Below are 21,213 nucleotides of genomic sequence, written 5' to 3' on the forward strand. Positions count from 1 at the left end.
TTTTCTGAACACTTCACAGGTAGGGTAACTCATGAGGCATTAGGATGGCCCTGTGAAGTTACAATTTTCTTTTAGCAGCAGAGCAAACTGAAATACAGACAGCTGAGTAACTTACATGAGATGGGGGCCCAGGCACCTGGCAGAGAAGGCAGGGCTCTTATTTGCTGTCCTGTGCTACTTCTCAGGTCAAACTGGAATTGTCAGGGAAGTAGATTTTAGATTTCTGGAAGGCCTAGTTTTTCAAAACTTAACACGGCTCAGAATTGAGCTCACTGTTAGACTGCATGTGCAAGGTACTGGGTTTGAGTCCCCAACTCTGATTAAACAAATCTGACTACAGAGCCAGCAACAATGACAGCATTTACATGGCTGCTTGGAACCTTGGTGTTTATTCTTGGGTAAGACAATGTCCTAGTCCCTCCATGTTTAAGGTCATTATAATGTGGAAGGCAGGTATTTGGGAGGAATGAAGTAGTTTAACAGATGTTTGAATCATTGAGTTTGGCTTTTGAAGTCTTTAAAACATTTATTTATTTATTTATTTGGCAGAGAAAGTGGGAGAGAGAGAGAGAGAGAGAGAGAGAGAGAGAGAGAATGGGCATGCTAGGGCCTCCAAGCCACTGCAGACGAACTCCAGATGCATGCGCCCCCTTGTGCATCTGGCTAATGTGGGTCTTGGGGAATCAAACCTGGGTCCTTTGGCTTTGCAGGCAAACGCCTTAACCTCTAAGCCATCCCTCCATCACCCCCCCTTTTTTTTAGGTAGGGTCTTGCTCTAGCCCAGGCTGACCTAGAATTCACTATGTAGTCTCAGGATGGCCTCAAACTCACAGCAATCCTTCTACCTTTGCCTCCCAAGTGCTGGAATTAAAGGTATTCACCAGCATACCTGGCTACATAAAGTACTACTAAAAAATTATGATTTAATTTTATATTTAGAGGGAAATCACATATTGTGGGTTTTACTTAAGGGAGAAATCACAAATTGTAAGATTTAGGAAACATGCCCTCGTGTGAAAACACTGTAGTTTATAAGGTTCACTTAAGAGAAATTGAGTTTTTTTGGGGGGGGGGGTGTCAGAGAACTGGAATAGAGCCACAAGCATTGGAGGATAGAACTTAGATGCATATATAGAGAGATTTAACACACATGGTATCCACCATGTACTTTCCTGAAGAGGGAAACTATCAAAGCAGAGACCAAGAAATTCAGAGGAGGAATGAGAAATGAAGAGGGTTACACTCATGGTTACCCCACACTTAAGGAAACTACACAGGTAGCAGGCCTGGAGTTAGTGAGAGCATCCACATGGTAGATCAGAGACAGGAGGAAAACCATGCAGGTAATCAAAGTGAGAAATTATGCCAAACTCTAAAGCAGAGGCAAGCTGAAAAGTTTAGATCAAGATACCATGCTATGCTCTCCCATCCCGATCCAGCCAGGCTGGGTAGAGGTAGAATCCAGACTCACATGTGTCCAAGCAACACAGGGTAAGAGCTGGACATACACACGCATGCACACACCCTGAGGGTGGTGCCAAGAGAGAGCCATGAAGTACTTAAAAATATATATTCAATTAATTTATTTATTTGAGGGGGGTGGGGGGATGGGCACACCAGGGCCTCTAGCCACTGCAAATGAACTCCAGATGCTTGCATCACCTTGTGCATCTGGCTTTATGTGGATACTGGGGAATTGAACCTGGGTCTTTTGGATTTGCAGGCAAGTGCCTTAACTGCTAAGCCATCTCCCCAGCACCATAAAGTACTTTTTAAAGCATCGTGTCCCTTTTTCTTCACCCCTGTCTTTGTCTGGAAACATCCTCTAGCTCAGTGGACTGAGGAGGACTGCAGTCTTGCTTAGGAGCTGATGGCAACTTCAAGGAGTGGCCTTCAGCTGGAGCTGCCTAGCTAGCTTGCTCCCAGGTCAGAATGCACAGACGCTGCATGAGATAATACATGCTCGTCTTTTCAGAGGCTAAGTTTTGGCATCATGTGTTGTGATGCCACTGACAACCAAACCATTCTTTCTGTTGTTACCTGTTTGTACCTCTGGAAACTGAACCAAGGGCCTTCCATCTGCTAGAACAATTCTCCACCACTGAGCTACATCTCGGTCCTTGTCATCTATCGGGACTGGGTGGCTTCTTTGGGGGATTCATGGTCATGTTGGTGACTTGTCTGGACTTGCCTTTGCCTGATGGACAGCCTGGAATCAAGCCAAGAGTGATGAGCAGACTTGGCTGGAGACGATGACAGGGTGGATGCCTTTGTTCCCCAAAGACAGCAAGTAGAGGGGAGCTGCTAACTCAGCTTCTAACCGCCTGGCTATGATTCCTTATGATCTCTAGGAAAACAACCCAGATGATGGTATTCCTGGAGGACATTTTGTGTAGAGTTTGGGACAAGGCCAAGCTTTTTTTTTTTTTTTTTTTTTTTTTTTTAAAAACATTTTATTTATTTATTTGAGAGCGACAGACACAGGGAGAAAGACAGATAGAGGGAGAGAGAGAGAATGGGCGCGCCAGGGCTTCCAGCCTCTGCAAACGAACTCCAGACGCATGCGCCCCCTTCTGCATCTGGCTAACGTGGGACCTGGGGAACCGAGCCTTGAACCGGGGTCCTTAGGCTTCACAGGCAAGCGCTTAACCGCTAAGCCATCTCTCCAGCCCAAGGCCAAGCTTTTGAGTGCCTGTTTTCTCACTGAGGAACATCTGACTTCTATTGTATTTCCTCCCTTTCTTCTCTATCTTCTGCTCGAGAGTTGTCTCAGCACCTTGATGTGCATTTTGTTTTTCACAGAGATAGCAAATGCTGTTTTACCCAGGGGAGATTCTGTCTCTTCCTCTTCCTTTCTTCAGGTCAGGCTGTTTGCTTCATGTTTGGGTCAACTCTTGTACTTCATTTTCTTAGGGCTGTGTATGACCTTAGGGGCAGAGCTGCCTCCCTGTGCTCAGACGGCCTAATGTTCTGTATGCCCAAGATACAAGGGTCTCAGGATCCCTTTTTTAAAATTTATTTATTTATTTGAGAGCGATGGGGGGGGGTTGGTGGAGAATGGGTGAGCCAGGGCCTCCTGCCACTGCAAATAAACTCCAAATGCACGCGCCCCCTTGTGCATCTGGCTAACATGGGTCCTGGGGAATCGAGCCTCGAACTGGGGTCCTTAGGCTTCACAGGCAAGTACTTAACTGCTAAGTCATATCTTCAGCCCTAGTTTATAGTATATTTATTTTAAAATTTAATTCAATGTGAAATTAATTTATAATTAAATTTACACTTACATTTATGGAAATAGAAGTTTTAATACATATTTCTCCTCGTAGCTTATTTATTTATTTTTTGAGGTAAAGTCTTGCTGTAGCCTAGGCTGACCTGGAATTCACTATGTAGTCTCAGGGTGGCCTCAAACTTGGGATGATCCTTCTACCTCTGCCTCCTGAGTGCTGGGATTAAAGGCATGCACCATTATACCCGGCTCTCCTGGTAGCTTTTTTATTCTATACTTTTCCATTCTGTTTTCCTATCAGTTACAAAGACAAAACATTGTCAATCGCAGAGAGTGAACTACCAGTTCAGCTCTAGTGGCAAATCTCTGTGGAGCAGTGACAGGACCTGGACTGAGTCACAAGGTCTGGGTGTCATTTGACTTTGCCACTAGTTGTTCTCCGTGGACTGGGAGATTAATGGCTTGTGTATCCTGGGTGTTCCACTGAGCACTGGCCTCCTGAGGTGAGGTCAGCAGCAAGCCAGGGACAGCCAGCTGATTCATCCATCACCCTCCCAACATTTGTTCATCTAACATATACTGTTTGCTCTGTGCCAGGAGCTGTGCTGAGGGACTGGTATGGAATAAAAGGCAACATTCTGTGTAAGAAAAACAAATATCATAAGTGTCACAGTGTGTGCTAGAGGCCAAACTTGGCATAAGCAAAAGGCATACTGTGAGCAGAGTGAGAGAGAATGATGTGAGGGAAGTCTCTCTGAAGGTATGACATCAACTCAGAATCTACTTTGTCACAGGTCACAAACCAAGAAGAAAATACAGTCCCCAAGTTAGCATGCATGCCTCAATGTGGATAGAGGCAAATAATCTGATCAGGTAAGCTGATCAAGTGATGGAGCATCTTCCTCAGTGATCTGACCACGTGAGCCAACTGGGTGATGGAGCCTCCTCAGTGCTCTGACCAAGTGAGCCAACCAGGTGATGGAGTGTCCTCCTCAGTGATCTGACCAGGTGAGATGACCAGGTGATGGAGCTGTAGCACAGCTCCATGAGAGAAGAGGACACACTGTAATGTTCTAGCATTTCTAATTCCAGATTACTTTTTCCTCTGCACAGGCCTTTGTTTGAAGTAAGGTCTGTTCTGGTACTTGTTCTGCCCCTGTGGGACCACTGGAAGGAGTAAAATGAAAGATTTCCTTTCTTCTGGAAAGGATCACCCTGGCAGCCAATAGCTTTTCACATTAAAGACGTTCTATGCTGTCACTAAGCATTTGAATTATGCAGTTTATGTCTAGATCTGAGTGAAGCAACATGTGGTGGTCAGCAGGACACATGAGATGGGAAATTAGAAGTTGGAGTATTGAGCTAGTAATGTAATTTTCAAACTGAATTCATATCGTCTGCATTTGCTTGGTTTCTGTGTCAGTCAAAATCAGGGATTGGAGCTCCTGAAAGTAGGAGCTGCCTTCATCCATCTAGCCATTCAATGGGAATTTCTTCTTATCACAGAGTTCCATCTATGTTCTAGGTGCTGGGTAGAGGGGTTAGAGTATATTTATGGCCCTTAGGAGCTCTAGGTAGTAAATAATATGCCGTTATTTCCCATTGGAGTCCCACTCCAGTGGCTTTAAAAATATTTTATTTATTTATTTAAGAGAGAAGGAGAGGGAGAGAGAGGGGGAAGAGGCAGAGAGAGAGAGAGAGAGAGAGAGAGAGAGAGAGAGAGAGGAGAGAGAATGGGTGCACTTTTTAGGCAAGCACCTTAATCACTAAGCTATCTCTCCAGCCCCCACTGGCTTTTAAAAACAAGTGATAATATTAGAACATTCACTGAGTGCCAAGTGCTTTTCAAACATCTCATTTGATACTCCCCACAACCCTATGATTATCTGATTCTTTTCGCATTGCAGAAAGTGGGGATCAGGAAGATGCCCAGCTCATCAGCCCCAAAGCAGCTACATACCAGGAAGTCACCTTTGTACAAACACCCCTATGCAGAGATACTGGAAAACATCCCAAGACCCTTCAGTGGAATTACCCATCATGCTTCCTGTTTCCCCAATTGTCAAAAACACTTAGACCCTGGAGAAATAAATGGCTCAGTGGTTAAGCACACATATTTGCAAAGACTTATGGTCCAGGCTTTATTTCCCAATACACACATAAAGTCAGATGCACAAAGTAGCGTATGCGTCGAGTTCATTTCAATGGCAGGAGGCCCTGGTGCACCCATACTTTCTGTCTCTTAAATAAATAAATGAATGAAGTGTTTTTTTTTAAAGCACTTGAGTAAATACCACTGTCTTATAGATAGATGATCCTTGACATGCAATGTTTCAACTTAAACTTTTTCCATTTTATGGTGATGTTAAGGTTGTAGGTGTTGAACAGAAACCATACTTCAAATTTTAATCTTCTTGTTCTGGGCCAAGATATGTGACCTAATATTCTCCCTTGGTTCTGGGTGGTGGCAGAGCCATAACTCCAGTCACATGATCATGAAGGGCACACAGTTAAACTGTGATGATTGATAGGTGGGGCACCCCAAAGGCATATTTTAATATTATTTGTGTATTTATTTTTATTTATTTGACAGAGAAAGAGGGAGAGAGAGAGAGAGAGAATGGATGTGCCAGAGCCTCCAGCCACTGCAAAAGAATTCCAGATGTGTGCACCCCCTTGTGCATCTTGCTAACGTGGGTCCTGGGGAATTGAACCTGAGTCCTTTGGCTTTGCAGGCAAATGCTTTAACCACTAAGTCATCTCTCCAGTCCCCCAAAGGCATCTTTAACCTCTGGTCTTTTTAACTCACTTTGGGTTTATTGGGAAGTAACCCTTTTATGAGTTGAGGAACACTTGTTCACTTTACTGGAAACTCACGGAATCACATACTGAGTTGGCATAGGATTGGCCATTCCAAGTATCTTTTTTTGTCTTTTGGTCTTTTTGATGTAGGGTCTCACTCTAGCTCAGGCTGACCTGGAATTCACTATGTAGTCTCAGGATGGCCTCGAACTCATGGCAATCCTTCAACCTCTGCCTCCTGAGTGCTAGGATTAAAGGCATGCACCACCACGTCTGGCTCCAAGTATCTCTTAACCCTTGTTCTTTCACATAGCACTTTGATTACTTCTGAACTGAATGGCCCTTTGGGCTCTAAAAGCCACCCTAGGGGAGATGAGCTGAATTAACTGTACCTTGAAGATGGAGTTGAATTTTGGAAATAGCCCAATCATTTGAAGCCAGGCCAGGTCAGTGAAAACGGCATGGGTACAGTTGTAGATTCACTCTGAACTGAATATTTGGTTGAACTGGGTCATACAGTAGACCTGAAAATGGGTCACTTGTTTTCCCCACCTAAGCAAAGTAGAAAGTAATATAACCCATCTACTGTAATACAAAGCATCTGAGTTTATAAAGGGTCAACATATGGGGTGGAGGAGATGGTTTGGCAGTTAAAGGCACTTGCTTGCCAGCCTGAGTTCAACTCCCCAATACTCATATAAAGCTGGATATAAGGGAGTGCGTGAGCCCAGTGCACCCGTGACAATGGGAGGCAGGGCCTAGAGAATGTAGGAGCTCACTGGCCAGCTAAGACTGACACACAGAAAGAGGTAAAAACAAAATACCAATAAGGGAGACCCTGTTATAAGTAGGGTGGAGGGCAAAGACAAATACTCCAAGGTTGTCCTCAGACCTCCACATATGCACTATGACACACACACATATACATCATACACATATATAGAGTTAAGTGCACATATTATAAAAGCCCTTGAAAAAGCCACTGAACAGAGAAGTCATTTTCAGTGGATTATTTGTAAACCCTCGTTCATCCCCTCTGTACTTTCTGGCAAGGTTCTCTATTGCCCTTCTTGAGCTCTGTGCTCCATTACAAAGTCTCATCTCCATACACTTTCCTGTACTTGCCAGCTGCTGGGTTAGAGGGCAAAGGGAATATGCAAAGCCCTTAGGAGCCAGAGGTGACAAGTTACAGAGGTGGCAATTCCTAGAACTTTCAATTCAATCCTACTTTTCTAGTTTTGGTGTTGTTAAATTGTGAAGGCTAAATAGCCAAATACACAAAAATGAAGGCATGTAAATGCATCTGAATTATTTTGTTAAAATCTGTTAAGAGGCCCCTCCTACTATCTCACAGGGACTGACTGAGGCCTTCATGACTTCACAGTGAATACCCTAACTCCACTGAGGAGGGCCCAAGGGTAACCAGAGCAGGGGCAAAGGGATAAAAGAGTACAACTCATAATAATATATATGAAATAAAAGAAAAATAATCTGTTAGGAAAAAGGCTCTTTATGAAAGCATGGAATTAAGATTTCTTTTAAAACTGAATTGAGGATTTGGGGAGATGGTGGAGTGGTCGAAGGCGTTTGCAGTCTGCTGGCTTGAGTCCAGCGCCCCAGCACCTGTGTAAAGCCAGACAACACTGGCTTGCAGTGGCAAGAGACCCTGGGACACCCCCCAGCAAATAAATAGTTTTAAAAAGAAAACTGAATGAAAAAAAAACAAAAAACCAAATGAGCCAGACATGGTGGCACTCGTCTTTAATCTCAGTACTCAGGAGGCAGAGGTAGGAGGGTCACTATGAGTTCAAGACCACCCTGAGACTACATAGTGAATTTCAGGTCAGCCTAGGATAGAGATCCTACCTTGACAAAACCAAAAAAAAAAAAAAAAAAAAAAAATCCGAGTTGAAAATTAAAATATGTTATTATTTTTTCTTTTGAAAAAAATTTCTGATAATTAAAAATTTGATGTAATGAAAAATACTCAAAATATTTTTTTAAAATATTTATTTATTTATTTGAAAGCGACAGACACAGAGAGAAAGACAGATAGAGGGAGAGAGAGAGAATGGGCGCGCCAGGGCTTCCAGCCTCTGCAAACGAACTCCAGACGCGTGTGCCCCCTTGTGCATCTGGCTAACGTGGGACCTGGGGAACCGAGCCTCGAACCGGGGTCCTTAGGCTTCTCAGGCAAGCATTTAACCGCTAAGCCATCTCTCCAGCCCTCAAAATATTTTTATAAAATTGGTTTTCTTATGCATATCTTCTATTTATTTATTTGCAAGGAGAAAGAGAGAGAGAAAGAATGAGAATGGACATGCCATGGCCTCTTGTCACTGCAAATGAACTCCATAGGCATGTGCCACTTTGTGCATCTGGTTTTACATGGGTATTGAGGAATTAAACTTGCACCTTGAGGGTTTGCAAGCAAGTGCTTTTAACTGCTGAGCCATCTCTCCAGCCCAAGCTTATATATTTTTTCAATTTGCCACAAAGGAAGGATTGATAGCAGGAATCACTTCTAAACCAGCATTTGTGACTCCTCAGTTGGCTGCATATGGACCCTCACTCAGCATGGCCAGTGTCAGCTTCCACATGCACAAAAAGCTCAGCTCAGTTCGGAGGACAGAAGCTGTTATAAGCAGAGGCAGATGCAAGCTTTGCGGGCCCGAGGCTTATGCAATTTTAATGTCTTCCATAAGAAAAATGACGAGTGAAAATGAATTTGTATGTTTGAGGAAAGGAAGTATTAATTTGAAAAAGCTAATAAATTTCATAAACATTCCCCAATCCAAAAAAGTAATGCAACACACTCGAATTAATTGCCTGATATGGTTTATAATACTTTCTGACAATGTTGAATGATATTTTTAAAAAATTCAAACCCATTCTTGATAATGTCCTGCTAATCTATGTGACATGTAGGTGTAATAAAACTGTCTTTAGTGTTACTCTTGCTTTATGCCCCCAAATACAAGAATTCTGATAAATTCTATTGTGTGCAATTACCCTCAAAAAGAAAAGAATATGACTTGTTACTTGTAATTATATTAGCTGCCTTCTTAAGGATAAAGTCTCAGGAGGGAAGAATTTCTTTTTTTTTTGAGGTAGGGTCTCACTATATCCCAGGCTGACCTGAAATTCACTCTGTAGACCCAGGCTGGCCTTGAACTCACAGGATCTTCCTGTCTCTGCTTCCCAAGTGCTGGGACTAAAGGTGTACGCCACCATGCCTGGCCAGAATTTCTATATATTTTTTTATTTTTAAAAATCAAGCACAAAACCAGACTTGCACAGACTGGGGCAGCGCATCTCTGATGCCCTCCTAGAAGTGGCCTCCTTGTTCTAGTCTGGGCAGCAGCTCAAGCACTGGTTCTAGGGAGTTAGGGAGGAGGACTTAGGACAAAGACATGGATTTCCCTCCAGTGAAATTGTGGGCTCCAAAGTTGTGGGCCCCCACAACCTCCACTGACTTCTGACCCCTTTAGCAGGGAGCTGGTCTCCCTCCAGAAGCTCATCCCCACAAGGGGCCAATAAAGATGTGTAAGTGGGGGAAAAATTATTTATTTATTTATTTGCAAGCAGAGAGAGCTGGAATGGGGAATCAAACTTAGGCTGTTAGGCTTTGCAGACAAGTGCTTGAACCGCTGAGCCATCTCTCCAGTCCAGAATTTCTATTTTGACTAGACAATAATGAGAATAAAGTCCATCCCTTGGAATGTCTATATTTAATGATTAGAAGAATTTTCCAGAGCCCAGGTTCTATTTCCATATATTTCAAATCCTTGCTTGTCTTCTAATGTCCACATACTTCTGATGCATGGTGCCTGTAGGGAATGTTCATATTATGATATTATCTTTGGTCCTTGTTCCTGTGTGTGACTAAGCAGACTGGCTTAGTCTTAGTGGTAGGGATATTTCTGGAAACAATTACAGCTCCAGATGGCTACCAATGACTAATGTGTACACAAGAATGAAGCAAATCACATAAATATATTTCTCTAACTCCCAAATAAATGCATCTCTAAACAGTGGCCCCAAGATCAGAATGCCAAAAATTCCCTGTCTACCTGAACAGAAGAGAAATGGAATAGCAGAAAAATTGGAGTGGAGGGGAGCACAATCATAATTGTAGTTAAACTACAATTTTAGAAAAATTTTAGAAAAATGTATGAACATGTGAGTGGCTGTCTAGAAATCCTTCCAGAGCCTTTGAAGGTGAGGGGAGAAAGTTGGCTGTGTAGGCTTTGCTAAACAAAAAAACCCAGTGCAATCCTTTCTGATAAATGGTAAATATAGGACATGATGTCAACACATATGAAAAGGCTGCTAATTCAGAGGGGCCAGAGTGGGGGCCACAGGGAAGTTCCCCAGATAATATACTAAATTTTCTTTTAAAAAAAATCTTGTTTTTTATTTTTGTTTATTTGAGAAGGTGGGGGAGAGAGAGTATGGGCATGCCAAGGCCTTTTTGCCACTGCAAATGAACTCTAGATATGTGTTCCACTTTATGCATCTGGATTTGCATGGGTCCTGGAGAGTTGAACCCTAGACTTCCTGGCTTTGCCAGTAAGCACCTTTTAACTTCTGAGCCATTTCTCTTTCCCATACTAAGCTTTCCTGTAGGTGCATTGTGAGAGATGAACAGGAATCTTTGACATGGATGGTCAAGGGAGACAGGGACTTGCAGACATTCAAGAGTCTGGTAACAGCACAGAACATACGTACTGAGACACTGTGATGCAATACAAGTGGACTGAAATTTGTGGTAAAGTTCCCTGAGAAAAGGCAGGTCCTTTCTTTCCTGGCAATTCTATGCTGAGGAGCCTATTCTTTCCTTCTTAGACACGTCTAAGTCCTAAGGAGGGGCCTTCATGCATCTGTTTTGTTTTCTAAAGACAGGATCTCTTACTAAACCCAGAGCTGCCATTTTCTTGGTCAGACTGGTTGACCAGTGAGTCCCAGCAATTCTTTTGTTTCTGCCTTCCTCACAGAACTAAGGCTACAGACTGTGTGGACATATCCAACTTTTTACGTGGTTGTCCTGGACTGAACTCAGATGGTCTCTGGCCCTCTCAGAACCTTACACTTAAGCCAAATTTACTCTTATCTGCTGAGCCACCTCCTCAACCCAAAACAAAATTTCTAATATTTCAAATGATATTATTGTCTACTAAAGAACTAGTTAAGAGCCCATATATTAACCAAAACTAATAAAAAGATTTAGGGGGATGGAGAGATGGCTCAGAGGTTAAGATGTTTGCCTGCAAAGCCTCATAATCCAGGTTTGTTCCCCAGGACCCACATAAAACCAGATGCACAAAGTGGTGCATGCACCTGAAGTTTGTTTGCAGCAGGGAAAGCGATCTGGTGTGTGTGTCCATTCTCCCTGTCTGTCTATCTCTCTTCTTTCTGTCTCTGTCCACTTGCAAATAAATAAATAAAAATTTTAAAAAGATTTAGAAAGGATATTAAATGTAAGATCAATTTGGAAACCTAAATATATTTTTTGTATAACATCAACAAAATAAATTGCAATAAAAATATTTTTAAATGAAAACAGGTACAAAGTTCCTGGGAATAAATATAATAAATGATGTGCAACATCTTTGTGTAGAATATTCTAAAATTTTGTTTAAGGATATTAAAGAAGATCTAAGGCTGGAGAGATGGTTTAGCAGTTAAGCACTTGCCTGTGAAGCCTAAGGAACCTGGTTAGAGGCTCGATTCCCCAGGACCCAAGTTAGCCAGATGCACAAGGGGGCACATGTGTCTGGAGTTCGTTTGCAGTGGCTGGAGGCCCTGGGGCACCCATTCTCTCTCTATCTATCTGCCTTTCTCTCTCTGTCTGTTGCTTTCAAATAAACAAATAAAAATGAACAACAAAAAAAATTTTAAAGAAGATCTAAGTAAAAAGATATGCCATGTTTATAAATAGACATCTTTGTACTATAAAATGTCAAATTTCCTCAAACTGAGAAGTTGATTCAGTATAATTTCAATTAAGAAATGAAAGTTTTTACTTGACAAACTGACCCTAAGATTTAAATAGAAAATCAAAGAGATTTTAAAGAGACAAACAAAGGATCAAGAGTAGCCATATCTTTCTAACCTAGGAAAGGAGTCTTATCAGAGTTTTTTTTTTTTATCAAGTTATAAAAATTAGCAACATGAGCCAGGTGTGATGGCACATTCCTTTAATCCCAGCACTCAGGAGACAGAGGTAGGAGGATTGCTGTGAGTTCGAGGCCACCCTGAGACTCCATAGTGAATTCCAGGTCAGCCTGGGCTAGAGTGAGACCCTACCTCAAAAACAAAAAAACAAACAAACAAAAAAAATTAGCAACATGATATATATAAACAAAAAAACAATTACTGGCTGGCTTGGTGGCACACGCATTTAATCCCAGCATTTGGGAGGCAGAGGTTGGAGGACTGCTGAGAGTTCAAGGCCACCCTGAGACTACATAGTTAATTCCAGGTCAGCCTGGACCAGAGTAAAACCTACCTTGAAAAACCAAACCAACCAACCAAACAAACAAACAATTACTGTCTGGAGTATTTTAAAAACTGTCTAAAAGAGTAAAAAAGATACTGATCTTTATTTCCCAGGGGAAGAGGAGGATAAAATGACTAGTAAGCATGCTGAAACGATGCTCCTTTTGTTACTAATGAGAAATGTGCATCACAGATGCAGTGAAATATCATTTCTATCCTCCTAGACTCAAGAAAATTTAAAAGGCAGACAATTCAAATGCTGTTGAGGCAACGGCAATGGCAGAAATTTAAATGACACAATTTGATATCAATGGACCAACTTAATGGTGTCCAAATTCTATGTTAAGCAAATGCCGCTCCTAGGTATGTACCTCAGAGACACTAAGCCTATGTGCACCAGTAGACAGGCCCCTGCTACACTTTGTTTGCATGAGCAAACACTGGAAACAACTCACAGGGAAGTCTGAGTGCTCATCTAAAGTGAAATTGCATCATGTCACGCCCCTTCTCTGATCCTCAGAATAGAATTCTAACCTTCATTATACCTTCTCTGACTTCCTAGGTGGCTCCCTTCCAGGTTCCTCAAGACTCAGCTCTCCCCTACCCTTGCTTCTCTTCCCACCTGTTCAAGGCTGACTCTTTCCACCTCTGACGTTGGCCTAACCATCACTTCCTTAAGGAGCCCTTTACTTACTATCTCATTTCAGTTAGTTTTCCATCTTATTCTCCATCTCAGCTTTGAGTTGCTTCCTTTAATGAAATATATATATATATATATATATATATATATATATATATATATATGGAGAGAGAGAGAGAGAGAGAGAGAGAGACAGAGAGAGACAGAGACAGAGACAGAGACAGTGAGAAAAGATAGGGTAGGTTGACTTCCGGTTAAGAAACAAAGAGTTGGTTCTTTGAAAGGATAAACAAGATTGATAAACCCTTAGCAAATCTGACCAAAAGAAAGAGAGAAGAGACACAAATTAATAAAATCAGAGATGAACAAGGCAACATCACAACAGATTCCAGAGAAATTCAAAAAATCATAGGGACATACTACAAAAGCATATACTCCACAAAGTATGAAAATATGAAAGAAATGGATGATTTCCTTGATCTATATGACCTACCTAAATTAAATCAAAATGAGATTAATCACTTAAATAGACCTATAACAAACATGGAGATCCGAACAGTTATCAATAATCTCACAACTAAAAAAAGCCCAGGCCCGGATGGATTCACTGCTGAATTTTACCAGACTTTTAAGGAAGAGCTGACATCATTGCTTCTTAAGCTTTTCCAGGACATAGAAAAAGAAGGAATTCTACCAAACTCCTTCTATGAGGCCAGCATCACCCTGATACCAAAACCAGGCAAAGATAGAACAAAAAAAGAAAATTACAGACCAATCTCCCTCATGAACATAGATGCAAAAATTCTCAACAAAATATTGGCAAACAGAATACAAGAGTATATCAAAAAGATCATTCACCCTGACCAAGTAGGCTTTATCCCAGAGATGAAGGGATGGTTCAACATACGCAAATCTATAAATGTAATACATTACATAAACGGGTTGAAGGACAAAAATCACATGATCATCTCATTAGATGCAGAGAAAGCATTTGACAAAATCCAACATCCCTTCATGATAAAAGTCCTACAGAGACTGGGAATAGAAGGAACATATCTCAATATAATAAAGGCTATTTATGACAAGCCTACAGCCAACATATTACTAAATGGGGAAAAACTGGAAGCTTTTCCACTAAAATCAGGAACAAGACAAGGGTGTCCACTGTCCCCACTTTTATTTAATATAGTTTGGAAGTCTTGGCCATAGCAATAAGGCAAGAGACACACATAAAAGGGTTACAAATTGGAAAGGAAGAAATCAAGTTATCATTATTTGCAGATGACATGATTCTATACATAAAGGACCTTAGAGACTCTACTAGCAAGCTGTTAGAGCTGATCAAAACCTACAGCAATGTAGCAGGGTACAAAATAAATACACAGAAATCAGTAGCCTTCATATATGCTAACAACAAACACACAGAGGATGAAATCAGAGAATCACTCCCATTCAAAATTGCATCAAAAAAAATAAAATACCTTGGAATAAACCTAACCAAGGAAGTAAAGAATCTATACAATGAGAACTTTAAAACACTCAAGCGAGAAATTGCAGAAGACACTAGAAAGTGGAGAAACATCCCTTGTTCCTAGATTGGAAGAATCAATATTGTAAAAATGGCAATCTTACCTAAAGCAATCTACACATTTAATGCAATCCCTATCAAAATTCCAAAGGCTTTCTTCTTGGAAATAGAAAAAACAATCCAAAAATTTATTTGGAATCACAAAAAACCCCGAATATCTAAAATAATACTGAGCAACAAAAAAGAGGCTGGTGGTATCACCATACCTGATTTTAACCTATACTACAGAGCCATAGTAACAAAAACAGCATGGTACTGGCACAAAAACAGACATGTAGATCAGTGGAACAGAATAGAGGACCCAGATGTAAGCCCAAGTAGCTATAGCCACCTGATATTCGATAAAAATGCCAAAAATACTCATTGGAGAAGAGACAGCCTCTTCAGCAAATGGTGTTTTGAAAACTGGATAAATATCTGCAGAAGGATGAAAATAGATTCTTCTCTCTCGCCATGCACAAGAATTAAGTCCAAATGGATTAAAGACCTTAACATCAGACCGGAAACTTTGAAACTGCTAGAGGAAAAAGTAGGGGAAACCCTTCAACATATTGGTCTTGGCAAAGACTTTCTGAATACAACCCCAATTGCTCAGGCAATAAAACCACAGATTAACCACTGGGACCTCATGAAATTACAAAGATTTTGCACCGCAAAGGACACAGTGAAAAAAGCAAAGAGGCAACCTACAGAATGGGAAAAAATCTTTGCCAGCTATATATCTGATAGAGGATTAATATCTAGGATATACAAAGAACTCAAAAAGTTAAATAATAAGGAATCAAACAAGCCAATCAAAAAATGGGCTATGGAGCTAAATAGAGAGTTCTCAAAGGAAGAAATACGAATGGCATATAAGCATCTAAAAAAATGTTCTACGTCACTAGTCATCAGGGAAATGCAGATTAAAACTACATTGAGATTCCATCTCACTCCTGTCAGATTGGCCACCATCATGAAAACAAATGATCATAAATGTTGGCGGGGATGTGGAAAAAAAGGAACCCTTCTTCACTGCTGGTGGGAATGCAATCTGGTCCAGCCATTGTGGAAAACAGTGTGGAGGTTCCTAAAACAGCTAGAGATTGATTTACCATATGACCCAGCTATAGCGCTCCTAGGCATATATCCAAAGGACTCATCTCATTTCCTTAGAAGTACATGCTCAACCATGTTTATTGCTGCTCAATTTATAATAGCTGGGAAATGGAACCAGCCTAGATGTCCCACAACAGATGAGTGGATAATGAAGATGTGGTTCTACTCAGCGGTAAAGAAAAATGAAGTTATGAAATTTGCAGAAAAATGGATGGACCTGGAAAGTATTATACTAAGTCAGGTAACCCAGGCCCAGAAAGCCAAGCGCCACATGTTCTCTCTCATATGTGGATCCTAGCTACAGATGACTGGGCTTCTGTGTGAGAATGAAAATACTTAGTAGCAGAGGCCAGTAAGTTGAAAAGGAGACATAAAGGGTGGAGAAAGGAAGGGAGGAGGATACTTAATAGGTTGATATTGTATATATGTAATTACAATGATTGTAATGGGGAGGTAATATGATGGAGAATGGAATTTCAAACGGGAAAGTGTGGGGGTGGGGAGGGAGGGAATTATCATGGGATATATTTTATAATCATGAAAAATGTTAATAAAAATTAAAAAAAACGTTGACACTCATTAGGATTTGTATAATATTTAAATGAACATTATTGACAAAGTTCTCTTTGGGAAATGCCTTACAACATGAAAATATGTGCAAAGATGAGTCATGCATTTCACATATGTCATTTATATATTTCTCAATGATATTATATTCTTAACACAATTTTGTTTACAAAATAAATAAACAAATTGTTTTATATTTGAAAAAAAAAAAAGAAAAGAAAAGATAGGGTATACCAAACAGCTTCGTAAATTCCAAATATTTATTGAGAAGGTAAAAAGAACTACTTACTTGTTTATATTTTTTGTTCTAAAAATTTAATCTATAAATATTTGAATGTTTTGACAATGTATTCTCAGTGACTTTATACCAAAATATTAAATAGATAGAATGGGCATTCCAGGGCTTCCAGCTACTACAAACAAACTCCAGACACATGTGTCACTTTTGCATTAGGATTTATGTGGGTACTGGGGAACTGAACTCATTAGGCTTTGCCGGCAAGTGCATTAACCAGTAAGCAACCTCTCCAGCGCATATATAAAATATCTTTCAACTAGACTAAAAGTCCTCCAATGCCTACTCACTTGTGCTAGCACTTGTAGGGCATACTCTCCTGTTGCTTTTGTCCATTGGATGTTGGCCAGGAGGTGATGTTTACTCTTTGTTCATGCCATCATTTTCCTCTGCCATCATGGAGTGTCCCCTTGAATCTATAAGCCAAAATTAACCATTTTCTCCCAAAGGTGCTCTTGGTCTGGTGTTTTCTGGCAGCAATGGGAAGCTTACTGTAATAGTAAAATTGGGATCATTGCTGCTAGAAATTTGACTGTGTGACTTTGGCCTTTTGGAAGGAAGGAATGTGGAAGGATTTGAAACCTTGGCCTAAAGAGATGCCTTTCAGTGCTGTAAGTACAGCTTGATGGACCATTGTGGTCAGAGTTGAAAGACCTGAATCTGGTAAGAATTATGGACTGTGAGGTTGGATTTATGAGGGTGAGAAAGAGTTTTTGCCTGCATTGGGCTAGAAGCAGTTTGTGTGAGAGGATTGCTGTTTTCCCATGCCCTGAGAACGTGTGCAGGGTTGCATTGTGTAGACATGTACTGGTATGAGAAGAGGGATATGGCACAGAAAAGAAAAAAGGAAAAAAATGAAATTTTTGGCTGAAACTGCTGTCCACTTAGCTGCAGTTGAGATTAGGGCAGCTGATCTGCATTGGGACAGCAGGAAGAATGCAGATTTTTGAAGGGGTATGAATGCTGAAGGAGTGTCCTGTTCTTCAAAGTCTGCTTTATTCCTCCCTGGATTAACAAGTTGGCAGCCCACCTGGTACTATGGAGCATAACAAATACAGGAAAGAGAGGGTCATTGAATTTACAAAACGGTTTTGTATTTTGGAAATGGCCATGGGCAGTGTGAAACAGGCTTGTTGTATTACCTGTGTGGAGAACCAATGGAGCCATGAGGATGTGCTGTGGTGTGAGTGGAGACCTAGTGAAGATGCCAGGACTGTGGGATGGCTGCCAAAGAGAACTGCTGGCACCAGATGAAGTTTTCTGGGACTGTGAGCAGCCTAGCTGGAGAGGCGGAGTTGGAACGCTAGAGACTTGTCACTGGTTAGAATTATTGGACTTGGAGACTTGTCACTGACTAGAGTTGCTGTATTTGGAGCCGCAGAATTTGATGTTTTCCAAGGCTAAATCTTGTATTGGTTGAATATTCCTGTGGTATGGCCAATACCGTCTTTTGCAGTGTGGATGTTTGTCCTGTGCCTTTTTTTTTTTTGTATTATGGCTCAGTTAAAAGACCTTGGATTATGGGGATGTTTGAATATCATGGGATTGACAAAAACTATGGGGACTTTAAAAGTTGGGCTGAATGCATTGAATTTTATTTATCATTGTATTTTAGCTATCAGTTCATGGGGGTCAAGGGCAGAATGTGATGGTTTGATTCAGGTGTCCCCCATAAACTTATGTGTTCTAAGTATTAGGTCTCCAATTGATGGTAATTTGGGCATTTAAGCCTCTTGGAGGCAGTGTGTGGTTGGAGGCAGGCTTATGGTTGTTAGAGCCAGGTTCCCCTTCCCACTGTTTGGCACACTCTCCTGTTGCTGTTGTTCATCTGATATTGGCTAGGAGGTGATGTCCACCCTCTGCTCATGCCATAGTTTTCCTGTCCCATCATGGAGCTTCCCCTTGAGTCTATAAACCAAAATAAACCCCCTTTTCCCCAAAAAATAGCACTTGTAGGGGCTTGGGAGATGGCTCAGTGGTTAAAGGCACTTATTTTCAAAGCCTGCCAGCCCAGGTTCAATTCTCCAGCTATCCATGTAAAGCTGAATGCAAAATGTTACATACATTTGCAACCCCATTACAATTATGACAGTGGGAGGCAGAGCCAGGAGAATCCAAACTCATGAGCCAGCTCGTCTGATGTCCCTTTGCAGTCTGGCAGTTTGTTTGCAGTGGTAAGAAACCTGTCTTAATGAAGGTGGTATACGCACACGTAGAAGCTGTCCTCTTACTTCCACATGTATGCCATAGCATGTGCGACCATACAACATATACACATCAATAAAACAAAAATTAAAAATTAAAAATCTTAAAATGGCTGGAGAGATGGATTAGCAGTTAAGGCACTTGCTTGCAAAGCCTAAGGACCCAGGTTTGATTCTCCAGTACCCATGTAAGCCAGATGCACGTGGTAGTGCAAGTGTCTGGAGTTCATTTTTAGTGACTAGAGGCCCTGGCATTCCCATTCCCTCTCCTTCTCTGTAATAAATACAAATTTAAAAAATCTTTAAGAAGTAGCATTCATAAATGCTAAGATAGATAATTGATGTTGAACACTAGACTAGAAGCCTGCATTCTTTCTGAAAGATGCTTGCATATAGGTTGGTGCATGTCTTTGTGTTATTTGTATTCTAATTTATTGATTGATAACCTTGAAAATCATATTTATTTAAGTTTTACCTTCTAATGCATATTTTTTTGCTGGTACATTTTAATTTAAATATTTTTTTAAGAAGAGTGTGCATGGAATTGTACTTAAGAGACAGTCTAAACAAAAAAAGCATTTGAGAGACACTTAAAGCTTGGAAAAATATGGAAATAATGCAGATGCTTTGCATTTTTAAGTATAAGACTCATGGTTCTGTTCAACCAACCAGTAATGAAAGTAAGATAGATTCCTTTTAATGATAGGACAATTAAGCTAACATGAAAATAGATCTACTAAGCCGCAAGTTATACAAATTCTTGGTCTATGAAACTTTTTTAACCTACTTACCTTGATTTCATAACCTAACACTTTGATATGGGAATGCCACAGAATAAAGTGGGATTTCTTTGTTTTTAATTTAGTTTTAAAAACTGTGACTTAAAGCACCCTTTTCCCCTCATTAAATGATCAGGAACATGACACCGTGCGTGGTGTTTCACTCTGACTTTCTGATGACAGTGCTACCTGAAGGTGAAGTCGGGGGCGGGGCTATTTGCTCCACTTGGAAAGTTCACAGGAAAACTACATGAAAGTGCCATAAGAAACCTTTTACTTTTGGTTTCCATTTCTACTTTACTTTAAATGGCCAGAGAACTGCTGAGACCAAAGGAATAAATAATTGATTTTTCATTCAAGGTATCTAATTACCCTGTATCAGAGTGGTGCTAATTGTGGATATTAATATTTGCAGCTTAACTGGATCAGTTCTGACTCAGGCCACAATTGCTGTCAATCACTCTGTAGTAAATAGTTGAAATATGGCATAGCTAGTAGTATTTTGGTATTTAATTTAGAAAGGCAAAAAAAAAAAAAAAAAGCCAGGGCAGTTGTCTTGATGTAATTTTTAAATAACCACTACATAGTAATAATGTTTTGAAAATACTTCAGGGAATTCTGACACCAATGTAGATTTTTGGTTTGATTCTCTGTCTCTGCTTCCTGTATACTTGAAAGGAAGCAAGGAACTGCTCACTGGCTAGTTAACTAACATGAAAACAGTACAAAAGCAGGCACTAAAGATGATTTTACTTCATATTGGCAATAGTTCTGTTTCCTCAGATCTCATCCCTTCTCTTTGTGGCTTTCAGATCCTCTGGGCAGAATATCTGGGTTGATGCTCCTCTTTCCTCTGGCCCATTGCTACTTCAGGACATGAAGAAAGGGTCACCTATTTGACTCAGGGCATGGTCAGGGCCATGTTGCACCTACCTGAGAAACACGGAGCCTGGGCTGTCAGTGGAGCTGTGTGGGGCGGCTGCACTGGTCTTCTTTGGGCTGCTGGGAATCTCAAACCGGAACACAGTGTCACTGGAAGAATGCCTTTTCTTCACCATTGTTCACTTGCCTACCACCAACTCAAGAAATCAGCTCAGAAGCTTATTTCCAAAGCTCCCAAACAAGTGAAAACTGGCGTGTTTCACCTCTGCACAGTTGCTGCTTTGCAGGAAGCTCCTTACCTGACTCCTGATCTAGATGAGGCAATGTTTTTTTTTTTTGAAGTCAGTTAATGAGTAACGTATCCCTATGACACAGGGTACTTCTCATCCTATCAACATTTGCTCTAAAAGAGAAATAACCATGTTTGGGAAATTCAGCTTTCAGTTACTAATACAAACACCATTGAATATGTGGATCAAGGCAGAAAAATCTATGGGAAAATAGTTCAAACACAAGTGGCATGTACACATTAAAAGCCACATGCTTCTCCTAACCTCAGAGCCTGATGGGCAGGGTGAGGAATGCGGATGTGGAGTATGCCCCACACATGCAGGAAATAATCCTCAGC

General features: G+C 40.8%; 1 protein-coding gene across 1 annotated transcript in view; it reads right to left on the minus strand.

Annotated features, from left to right (window-relative positions):
• Positions 1-20,869, minus strand: part of Gramd2b (GRAM domain containing 2B) — a 136,515-nt gene extending 115,646 nt beyond the window's left edge. Inside the window, exon 1 of the mRNA XM_004669182.2 lies at positions 20,637-20,869. Coding sequence (XP_004669239.1) covers positions 20,637-20,761 — 125 coding nt within the window. The 5' untranslated portion in view covers positions 20,762-20,869. The remainder of the gene's footprint in view (positions 1-20,636) is intronic.
• Positions 20,870-21,213: the final 344 nt, after the last annotated feature.

The sequence above is a fragment of the Jaculus jaculus genome, chromosome 12, assembly GCF_020740685.1.
Source record: "Jaculus jaculus isolate mJacJac1 chromosome 12, mJacJac1.mat.Y.cur, whole genome shotgun sequence".
NCBI classification, from domain to species: domain Eukaryota; kingdom Metazoa; phylum Chordata; class Mammalia; order Rodentia; family Dipodidae; genus Jaculus; species Jaculus jaculus.